The sequence below is a fragment of the Esox lucius genome, chromosome 3 (genome assembly GCF_011004845.1).
Source record: "Esox lucius isolate fEsoLuc1 chromosome 3, fEsoLuc1.pri, whole genome shotgun sequence".
Taxonomy (NCBI): Eukaryota; Metazoa; Chordata; class Actinopteri; order Esociformes; family Esocidae; genus Esox; species Esox lucius.
In genome coordinates this window covers 35083789-35095959 of record NC_047571.1, presented here as the reverse complement: position 1 = coordinate 35095959, position 12171 = coordinate 35083789, and the positions used below count along the sequence as shown (strand labels likewise).

Genomic DNA, 12171 nt, shown 5'->3' with positions numbered 1-12171 from the left:
TGGTTTAAACAGTCATTTTATTTGCACAAATGTCCACATGAATAAATCCCATCCATGTTAAGGTTTAGGTTCTGTATATTGTAGAACATCATTTTACAGCAGAGTGAACTACAGTAGTTGCTATGAGCTTCAGACACTAACAATACCTCATTAAATACGCTATTCTAACCTCCTTAGAGCACAGTCAAACAATAAGATGAATTGTAAGACATACTTTCAATAACATTTAGAAAATAATAAACATGATCTCTAATAAAAAGATAAGCTCTAATATGAAAACATAACTACAGCAAAAAATGTAAGAAAACTCTGATGTCTACTGTACAAATAAACATATACAACCGAAGCTCTCTATTGTAACCCAGCAACAGAACACTACGACTGTAGTTGTCAGCGTAGTGCATTGCCTCCAGCTCCCCGCCCACAAGCGGCACTCCGCTATGGTGTTTACTTTGAGCATTATACACTGACAGCACAATGAAGACTTTCTACCTGGACGATAAAAAATGGAACCTATTGATTTTCACAATCACTGCAAGAGCCTGCCGCTTCATACGGAAACCCCGCCCACATGCTCTACCAATGATAATGATGCATCTGTTCTAATTGGTGGATGCTGTGTTGGATGGGGCGGAGCTCTAGGGCCGAAACAGGCTGATGCCTCGTTACATTGATTCATGCTTTCATTAGTTTTTAAAGGTGTATAGTGAGAGAGGGTGTTCAGAACATTGTCTTTGCAGAACACTGACCCAAGAAGACAACAGCAACAAAACTGTTGATCTGCTGTAGCTCTGCATCCATTCAGTAACATGATCCAAGAACAAAAAAAAGACTAGTTTAAGAGAAAATAGCAAAAGATGCAGGCAAATATAAAAAGCAAGAACTGACCGCTAAATTCAAGTGTTTTTATGCCTGACAAACAATTAATAAATATTCTTCAGTGGTCCTTCGGTCAAAGTAACATTCGTGCAGTGTGTAGTGTTTTACATTATATCAACATTTTAAAACAAGTTATAATATAAACATAATTTAAGCCCATTGCAAATGTTCAATAAAACAATGTACAGCATGATATGAATGCCTTGATAATACAAAATGTCTGAAAAGTAATTATAATAAATTCAAACAAGTATAGAAAACAATTGTCACTACTGACACCTTGCATGAACACAAAAATAAAGCAATTTCTGAAAAATGTTTTCAAAGTCTGCTATGAAAGTGCTTATACAGTAGTTGTTAATAAAAGAAAAGACACTAACAGTACTGTCAATCTGGTTGGTGAGAAGTGTAGTCATAGTAACAGTACTGTCAATCTGGTTGGTGAGAAGTGTAGTCATAGTAACAGTACTGTCAGCATGGGTCTACCTCAAAGGAAGTGTAGTCATAGTAACATTACTGTCAGTATGGGTCTATCTTGAGGAAGTGTAGTCATAGTAACATTACTGTCAGTATGGGTCTATCTTGAGGAAGTGTAGTCATAGTAACATTACTTTCAGTATGGGTCTATCTTGAGGAAGTGTAGTCATAGTAACATTACTGTTCAAAATGGGTCTATCTTGAGGAAGTGTAGTCATAGTAACATTACTGTCAGTATGGGTCTATCTTGAGGAAGTGTAATCGTAATAAAACTGCTCATCAGGTCTGAATCCGAAGCCAGTGGCCGGGCGACTTGATGTCCCAGAAGTCAGGTCAAACCCATCAGCTCCACCACTGTTGAGGGACAAATCAATCAATGTAATGTATTTTAGACAGGTCTTTTTACATGAGACTGTCACAAGGAGCTTCACAAATATAACAAAAATCTAGTAAAAGATGATTGGCTTTTAAATAACAAGAATTGGTACAATTAAGGAACTTTTCATTTAATGAAGAATGTTATGCATGATATTAAGATTAATGAATAATAATAGGGGTATTATGCATGGTTTTAAGGGTAATGCATAGCATTAGGTGTTATGCATGGTATTAAGGGTAATGCATAGCATTAGGTGTTATGCGTGGTATTAAGGGTAATGAATAGCATTAGGTGTTATGCATGGTATTAAGGGTAATGAACAATATTAGGTGTTATGTATGGTATTACAACTGATATGAATAATTACTAAGAGTGTTATGATGTTAGGAAGTGTTAAGAATGCTATGAATTTCACTACTTTATAAATGTTATCAATATTATTAACTGTTTCATGACACTTAATATATGTAATTAAGTGTTATGAAAGTTAAGAGACATTTATAACAGAGAATGAACAGATTTAGAGGTCCAACACCAGGTGGTGCTCCTTCTTCAGGACTCCCTGTCTGTGTGTGTGTGTGTGTGTGTGTGTGTGAGTGTGTGTGTTTTCTGGGATTAGGGGATAAAGTTTCAGTATAGGAAAATACATTTTTTATGCAGGGTTAAAACTAGCATGGCCAACGGCACTCTAGCAAATCCTCTATTCCCTTTTAATGCGAATGTGTGAGTTAGGTTGACGTTCAAACTTCTTATTAGGATTAGAAATAAGGGCTTGGACAAGTTTAGGATCTATGGGTCAGGCATTAGGGTTAGGTTAACTTTAGGTATAGAGGTTAAAGTTAGGGTTGAATCCCCACAAGGTAAGTCATCCTTAACTGGACTGTGTGTGTGTGTGTGTGTGTGTGTGTAAAAGGCATGACCTGGAGATTATTCAATCAATTGAGGAGTGGCTTACAATTACACGATCACTATGACAACCAATCCTTGCTGTCCCACTCATCTAAATCAGGAGTGGAGTAGCAGAAAAGCACACAAATAATAAAAAAGGGAACCATTGCATGTTAAACAATAACTCAAATATAAAACCAAAACAGACAAAACGTGTTTCACCTCACAGCTCTCCTCAATACCTTTGAGACGCTCACAGCCCGGTCCAGACCAGCAACAGCCTTTTAAAATATGGCTTGTTATCATTGTCCCTGTGAGCAGCAAGGCTCACCTCTGTTGTTTCTACACTCAAATCACTTCCTTTAACCACCACTCATAAACCCCACCCCTAACTCTCCTTTAACTCCTCCCCTTCACTCTCTTTATTCGCGTTTCCTGTTGCTTCTCCCTCTTGTCCAACTCTCCGCTCCTTTCCCTCCTTATGTCCCATTATGTCGTGCTGTTATACGATACGTTTATTTTTGCGTCCTGGCCTACTGAGTCTGACAGTGGGTTGCTTTCCCAGGTGTGACAGATTCCAATAATGTCTGCACGCAAACAGGCAGACACAGAGATACAGACACAGACACAGAGATACAGACACAGACAGAGAGATACAGACACGGAGATACAGACACACACACACACAGACACAGAGATACACACACAGACACAGAGATACAGACACAGAGATACAGACACGGAGATACAGACACACACACACAGACACAGAGATACAGACACAGACACAGAGATACACACACAGACACAGAGATACACACACAGACACAGAGATACAGACACACACACACAGACACAGAGATACAGACACAGAGATACACACACAGAGATACAGACACAGACACGGAGATACAGACACAACACAGAGATACAGACACGGAGATACAGACACACACACACACAGACACAGAGATACAGACACAGCACCGAGATACAGACACAGACACGGAGATACAGACACGGAGATACAGACACAGAGATACAGACACAGAGATACAGACACAGACAGAGATACAGACACAGACAGAGATACAGAAACAGCACAGAGATACAGACACGGAGATACAGACACACAGACACAGAGATACAGACACAGCACCGAGATACAGACACAGCACAGAGGTACAGACACAGAGATACACTCACAGACACAGAGATACACACACACAGAGATACAGACACAGACACAGAGATACAGACACAGATACACAGACAGACACAGGCCTTCTTTAACACCACTGAGTTTTACTGAAGTGAGGGCCAGGGACAGGAAGTGAGGTTAGGACAGGAAGTGAGGTTAGGACAGGCCAAGTAGACTAGTGTTCTGCTGCACCTCCAGCCTGTTGCTTTGATCAGGTTTCACAGGCTGACCTTCAGCCTTCACCGAGTCACACCAATAACTGTTCCAGGCTGGTTACTATTTAACACATCCACTGCAAAGGTATCTGGTTAAATCTGGCTTTAAACTTCCCAAGCCTTTTCTTTCTCTGACCCGGCTGAAAGAGGGCTTTGTTTTCTTATTTTAATACAAACTACCCCACAAAACCCCTCTCAGGACCCTCCCCCAACGACCCTGGCCCCGCCTCCCACAAACCATTTCACACGAGTCTTGATTCCTAGACCGTGTCTCTATTAGCTTATTATGCTAACCTCTGTCAGTCAGGCCTGCCCACTAATACATAATAACGTCTGTCAGTCACAGAGCTAGTTGGACCAATTAGAGCAGCCCTCCCCAGCGAATAACACTGGCCCCCCCGCCCCCTCCGCCTAGCCAGCCCATTGCCTGTATATTTGACATGGCTCCATTACAAAGGCTTTGGGGGCCTCTGCTACGCTGCCCACCCCCTCTCCCCCCTTCACTCCTATTCCACAAGGCCGTGGGGTGGAGTTCACTACATATCTATCTGTCTCCACCAGGACCAGCTCAGCAAGGGCCCAACCCCCCCATCCCCCGCCCAAACAAACACTGTCGGCAGTGGCACCACATTATACCCTAGCACACTTCTATAAAGGCCTGTAGGCCCAGACCAAGTACACTACCAGACCTAGCACACCACTTTAGACCAGACCTAGCACACTACGTTAGACCAGACCTAGCACACCACTTTAGACCAGACCTAGCACACTACGTTAGACCAGACCTAGCACACCACATTAGACCAGACCTAGCACACCACTTTAGACCAGACCTAGCACACCACTTTAGACCAGACCTAGCACACCACTTTAGACCTACTTCAAACCAGAACAAGTACACAACTTTAGACCAGACCTAGTACACTACTTTAGACCAGACCTAGTACACTACTTTAGACCAGACCTAGTACACTACTTTAGACCAGGCACAGTACACTACATTAGACCAGACATAGTACACTATTTTAAACCATATCTAGTATACTACTTCAGACCAGACCTAGTAAAATATGTTAGACCAGACCTAGTGCACTACTTTAGACCTACTTCAGACCAGACCTAGCACACTACTTTAGACCAGACACGGTACACTACTTTAGACCAGACCTGGTAAACTACATAAGAGATAAGGTGCCATAGAGGGACTTGTTCCGCCAACATTACCAAACTTGTTGCATTGCCAACCGCTACATAATAAACAAGACAAAATAGCAGATAGCCAGGCCAGATGTGACCGTATCAAAGCCACAGATCAGAAGTAAAGCAGTTTGTTAATATCCGGCGCAGCTCGCTGCCTGTCAGCTCTGAGAGGGAGATAGCGAGGATGGAGATGGAGTGGTAAACTTTAGAGAGACATTTAAGGAGGTCCGTTTCTGTATGTTTTCCTTGGCGGAGGAATGTTAAGGCTTTCTCTGTGATTCTGAAAGGGTGGAGTTGTGTTTAGACTCTGTGCTGAGAGCTGGTGGATGTTGACAGGAGGAGGAGGGAACTCTTCATTTTGGTGTTTAGCTGTGACAAGGGGCAGGGGTTTGGTTTGTGGGTGATCAGGGAAAAGGGTATAATTTAGTTAAGCGTGTACATGTTTGAGCGTATGGGTAGGTTCACTAGAAGAAGAATAAACCAGAACAGAGTTTAAATAAAGATTATAAAGGAGGAGAGAACAGGGTCTGGGTTATAATAATGTCTATAAAGGAGGGGAGAAAAGGGTCTGTGTTATAATAATGTCTATAAAGGAGGAGAGAACTGGGTCTGTGTTATGATAATGTCTATAAAGGAATGGAGAACAGGGTCTGTGTTATGATAATGTCTATATAGGAATGGAGAACAGGGTCTGTGTTATGATAATGTCTATAAAGGAATGGTGAACAGGGTCTGTGTTATGATAATGTCTATAAAGGAATGGAGAACAAGGTCTGTGTTATGATAATGTCTACAAAGGAATGGAGAACAGGGTCTGTGTTATGATAATGTGTATAAAGGAATGGAGAACAGGGTCTGTGTTAAAATAATGTCTATAAAGGAATGGAGAACAGGGTCTGTGTTATGATAATGTCTATAAAGAAGGGGAGAAAAGGGTCGGTGTTATAATAATGTCTATAAAGGAAGAGAGAACAGGGTCTGTGTTATGATAATGTCTATAAAGGAAGAGAGAACAGGGTCTGTTTTATGATAATGTATATAAAGGAAGAGAGAACAGGGTCTGTTTTATAATAATGTCTATAAAGCAGGAGAGAACTGGGTCTGTGTTATGATAATGTCTATAAAGAAGGGGAGAAAAGGGTCTGTGTTATAATAATGTCTATAAAGGAAGAGAGAACAGGGTCTGTTTTATGATAATGTCTATAAAGGAAGAGAGAACAGGGTCTGTGTTATAATAATCTCTATAAAGCAGGACAGAACAGGGTCTATGTTATAATATAGACCACAGGTACCTGTGTTTTCCATCTCCATTTTGGGCGTAGGGATCACTGAAGAAGTCCGGACTCACTGCTCCTGATGCAGGGGTGATACCATCTGGGGGGGGTGGAGACAGAGATAAAGACAGACAGATAGACAGAGAGGGAGAAAGAGAGACAGAGAGAAAGAGAGGGAGAAAGAGAGACAGAGAGAAAGAGAGGGAGAAAGTAAAAACAGTAAAAACACTGAGACCTTCATATCTTTTTAACATTTTTCCTGACCAATGACCTACCTGCCTAACCCTCTGTTCCTGACCAATGACCTACCTGCCAAACCCTCTGTTCCTGACCAATGACCTACCTGCCCTAACCCTCTGTTCCTGACCAATGACCTACCTGCCAAACCCTCTGTTCCTGACCAATGACCTACCTGCCTAACCCTCTGTTCCTGACCAATGACCTACCTGCCCTAACCCTCTGTTCCTGACCAATGACCTACCTGCCCTAACCCTCTGTTCCTGACCAATGACCTACCTGCCATAACCCTCTGTTCCTGACCAATGACCTTCCTGCCCTAACCCTCTGTTCCTGACCAATGACCTACCTGCCAAACCCTCTGTTCCTGACCAATGACCTACCTGCCCTAACCCTCTGTTCCTGACCAATGACCTACCTGCCCTAACCCTCTGTTCCTGACCAATGACCTACCTGCCTAACCCTCTGTTACTGACCTGTGCTGTAGAAGAGGTCTGGTCTCTCCATCTCTCCATCATCTCCATAAATGAAAGGTTCTCCTTCCTCCATCTGCCGGCTCTCCACCATCTCCAGCCACTGGGAGTTGTGCCAGCGGAACTTCTCACTCTGGATCTTCTTTCCCCACTCCTCGTCATACTCCTGATGACAGAGACATGGATCATGTCAGGCTTCAGGATTAAACCATTTCTAACTGCTGTGGCTTGGCCACATCTAGAGTGTGAGAAACTAGAAGCCTGATCGTATTCAATAGAAGTTCTATGCTCACACCAGAGACAGTGGCATATCTGTTATCTGAGGAGATCGGTCAAGTTCTCTGTTAGGAGTTTAGGGTGAAATTAGGATCTGATTTAGGTATTACTGCAGAGATCTGTTAGGAGTTTAGGGTGAAATTAGGATCTGATTTAGGTATTACTGCAGAGATCTGTTAGGAGGATAGGGTGAAATTAGGATCTGATTTAGGTATTACTGCAGAGATCTGTTAGGAGGATAGGGTGAAGATAAGATGACGTAAGAATTAGGTTAGTATAAAGTAAGAATGAAGATAGGATGATGTAAGGATGAGGTTATGAAAAGGTTAGGATGATGGAAGGATGAAGTTAGGGTTATCTGGTTGAGGGGTCAGTGTTGATTGGCTGTCAGAAAGGTAACATGGGAGATCCCAGTCCACCATTACGGGTCTGCTCAGGCAGTACTCCTCTCTCCTCCCTCCCCTCCTCTCTCCTGCTCTCCCCTCTCCTCTCTCTCTTCCTCTCTCCTGCTCTCCCCTCTCTCCTCCCCTCCCTCTTCTCCTCTCTTCTCTCTCCTCACGGTCATCTATGTCCTCCTGACCACCCCTACCTTTTCTCCACACAGTCTTTGTCTGGCTTCATTCTTTCCTGTCCACCCCCCTTGTTTTCCCACAACGCACCCTGTCTCTAATCCCAGCTAATAACAACACAGTCAGATGCCCCCCCCGGTCACTCAGGGTTATTTCCCTCTGAGGCCCCTCTGTCTTCTTAGATTACAGGACCCTTGTGACGGCTCTGACCTATGACCTGTACGATGTGTGACTGGAAGGAGGTCAGAGTTGAGAGTCACTGTCTAAGCTAGTCCCCCCGATCAGTCCACTGGTCTCCAACCAGGGGCCCCAGTCCCCCTGATCAGTCCACTGGTCTCCAACCAGGGGACCCAGTCCCCCCATAGCATCACAACCAACACGCTTTCTCTCTTGATCAGGATGTGGCCCCTTAAAGGGGAACAACATAAACTCTGTGTGTGTGTGTGTGCGTGTGTGTGTGTGTAGGGCTGGAAGAGGGTCCCTCCACGGAGCCCGTCTAAGACATTCATCATCTGGACGGACTGAGGGCCGGCAGGGGCCTGAGGGGGAGCAGAGAGTTTGGGGAAGGGAAAGGGGGTCCCTGTTGTCTCACTGTCGAAGTAAGGGGCCCCGGACTTCACATTTCTGGAGGAAGTTGAAAAGGAGGCTTGATTGGGGAGGAGGGAGACCATTATGCCCAACGTTCCTCTGTGGCGGTGAAGCTGTGTGTGTAATCAGGTAGCTAGCTGAGCTCAGGTCTGTGTTCTGTCTGTATGCCAGTGAGCAGAGCGCCCAGCTTAATGAAGTCCTTAATAGAGAAGCAATGGAACACTTCCTCAACTGATTAGAACGCAGCAATAATGAACCGTATCTGTTACCGAATGGGAAGGGGGGGGGGGGAGAGAAGGGGGGGTGAGGGACAGAAAGAGAGAAGGGGGGGTGAGGGACAGAAAGAGAGAAGGGGGGGTGAGGGACAGAAAGAGGGGCCTATGTACACTGGCCAGGAAGTGCAAAACACAACCACTAAGACAATTACACAGACCCCCCCAATAGAAATACTCCCCCCCAACATCACAAAACACAACCACTAAGACAATTACACCCCCCCCCCCCCCCCACAAAAAACACTCCCCCACAACAGTACAAAACACAACCACTAATACAATTACACCCCCCCCCCCAAAAAAACACTCCCCCACAACAGTACAAAACACAACCACTAATACAATTACACCCCCCCCCAAAAAAAACACTCCCCCACAACAGTACAAAACACAACCACTAAGACAATTACACCCCCCCCCCAAAAAAAAACACTCCCCCACAACAGTACAAAACACAACCACTAATACAATTACACCCCCCCCCCCAAAAAAAACACTCCCCCACAACAGTACAAAACACAACCACTAATACAATTACACCCCCCCCCCCAAAAAAAACACTCCCCCACAACAGTACAAAACACAACCACTAATACAATTACACCCCCCCCCCAAAAAAAAAACACTCCCCCACAACAGTACAAAACACAACCACTAATACAATTACACCCCCCCCCCCCAAAAAAACACTCCCCCACAACATTACAAAACACAACCACTAATACAATTACACCCCCCCCAAAAAAAACACTCCCCCACAACAGTACAAAACACAACCACTAATACCCCCCCCCCCCCAAGCAACATGTCTATATAGACGACAAAACCTGACAAAGAATGGAGTATCTGGTCAGATTTCTATACAGGTCTGACAGGTAGATATCTATACAGGTCTGACAGGTAGATATCTATACAGGTCTGACAGGTAGATATCTATACAGGTCTGACAGGTAGATATCTATACAGGTCTGACAGGTAGATATCTATACAGGTCTGACAGGTAGATATATATACAGGTCTGACAGGTAGATATCTATACAGGTCTGACAGGTAGATATCTATACAGGTCTGACAGGTAGATATCTATACAGGTCTGACAGGTAGATATCTATACAGGTCTGACAGGTAGATATCTATACAGGTCTGACAGGTAGATATCTATGCAGGTCTGACAGGTAGATATCTATGCAGGTCTGACAGGTAGATATCTATACAGGTCTGACAGGTAGATATCTATACAGGTCTGACAGGTAGATATCTATACAGGTCTGACAGGTAGATATCTATACAGGTCTGACAGGTAGATATCTATACAGGTCTGACAGGTAGATATATATACAGGTCTGACAGGTAGATATCTATACAGGTCTGACAGGTAGATATCTATACAGGTCTGACAGGTAGATATCTATACAGGTCTGACTGGTAGATATCTATACAGGTGTATATAGAAGTGTGTTTGTAGCACAGACTAAGGCAGTAATATTGGGCAACTTACAGCGATGATGTCCAGGGTGTTGTCACAGACCTTCCGTATCTCAGCATTCTTGTCATGCATCAGGTCAATAAGATAGGCCGGAGCCTCTGAGAACACAGGTTAAAGGTCAAAACAAGGAAGTCTAATGAAAAGGATGAAGAATAGCATTTACAAAGACATGGATGAGATAGCAAGTGGGACTGGTAGGACAGTGGTAGGAGACTGGTAGGACAGTGGTAGAAGACTGGTAGGACACTGGTAGGAGGCTGGTAGGACACTAGTAGGAGATTGGTAGGAGACTGGTAGGGCACCAGTAGGAAACTGGTAGGAGGCTGGTAGGAGGCTGGTAGGAGGCTGATAGGTGACTGGTAGGACACTAGTAGGAGGCTGGTAGGACACTAGTAGGAGGCTGTTAGGACACTAGTAGGAGGCTGGTAGGAGACTGTATATTATTAAATACATAGTACAGAGATTAAATACATATGTTTTCATACAATTGCAAAGTAATGCATTATGGGTGAGACAGAGGCATTGTGGGTAGCAAGGATACGTGTGTCTTTAATGATGACCTCTCTGGTAGCTTGGTGGAACACCATCTGGTAGAACACATAGACGATCTGACACACAAACTCATCATCCTCCTGTTGGGCTGGAGGAAGAGGGGGAGAGACGGAGGAGGGAAGGAGGAAAGAGATGGGGGGGAGATTGGGAGGGGGAGAGGGAGGGGAGAAGAGATGGGGGGGAGATTGGGAGGGGGAGAGGGAGGGGAGAAGAGATCGGGGGGAGATTGGGAGGGGGAGAGGGAGGGGAGAAGAGATGGGGGGGAGATTGGGAGGGGGAAAGGGAGGGGAGAGAGGGATGGGGAAGAGGTAGAGAGAGAGGGGGAGAGAGACAAATTGAAGGAGACTGAGGGATGCACGGTGTGAAGCCATGAGCCTGCATGCGAAGGGCTGTGAGACTAGGAAACGAAATACCCCTGTGACATTACGGTCATGAAATGTCCCTCATTATATAAAATGACATTAGGGCTACATATCTCCATTATATTAAAATTACATTAGGCCTACATATCTTCATTAAATAAAATGACATTTGGCCTACATATCTTCATTATATTAAAATGACATCAGGCCTACATATCTTCATTATATAAAATGACATCAGGCCTACATATCTTCATTATATTAAAATGACATTAGGCCTACATATCTTCATTATATAAAATGACATTAGGGCTACATATCTCCATTATATTAAAATTACATTAGGCCTACATATCTTCATTAAATAAAATGACATTTGGCCTACATATCTTCATTATATTAAAATGACATCAGGCCTACATATCTTCATTATATAAAATGACATCAGGCCTACATATCTTCATTATATTAAAATTACATTAGGCCTACATATCTTCATTATATAAAAAGACATTAGGTCTACATATCTCCATTATATTAAAATGACATTAGGCCTACATATCTTCATTATATAAAATACACATTAGGCTTACATATCTTCATTATATAAAATGACATTAGGCCAACATATCTCCATTATATAAAATACACATTAGGCTTACATATCTCCATTATATTAAAATGACATTAGGCCTACATATCTCCATTATATTAAAATGACATTAGGCCTACATATCTTAATTCTATAAAATACACATTAGGACTACGTATCTTCATTATATAAAATGACATTAGGCCTACATATCTTCATTATATAAAATGACATTAGGCCTACACATC

The 12171-nt window shown here is 43.3% G+C and overlaps 1 protein-coding gene across 1 annotated transcript in view; it reads right to left on the bottom strand.

Moving 5' to 3' along the window:
- Positions 1 to 12171, bottom strand: part of LOC105007189 (kinesin-associated protein 3) — a 34493-nt gene continuing 22322 nt past the window's right edge. Inside the window, exons 16-20 of the mRNA XM_034291471.1 lie at positions 10959 to 11057; positions 10430 to 10515; positions 7227 to 7389; positions 6532 to 6613; positions 1 to 1710 (exon numbers count right to left, since the gene is read on the bottom strand). Coding sequence (XP_034147362.1) covers positions 1599 to 1710; positions 6532 to 6613; positions 7227 to 7389; positions 10430 to 10515; positions 10959 to 11057 — 542 coding nt within the window. The 3' untranslated portion in view covers positions 1 to 1598. The remainder of the gene's footprint in view (positions 1711 to 6531; positions 6614 to 7226; positions 7390 to 10429; positions 10516 to 10958; positions 11058 to 12171) is intronic.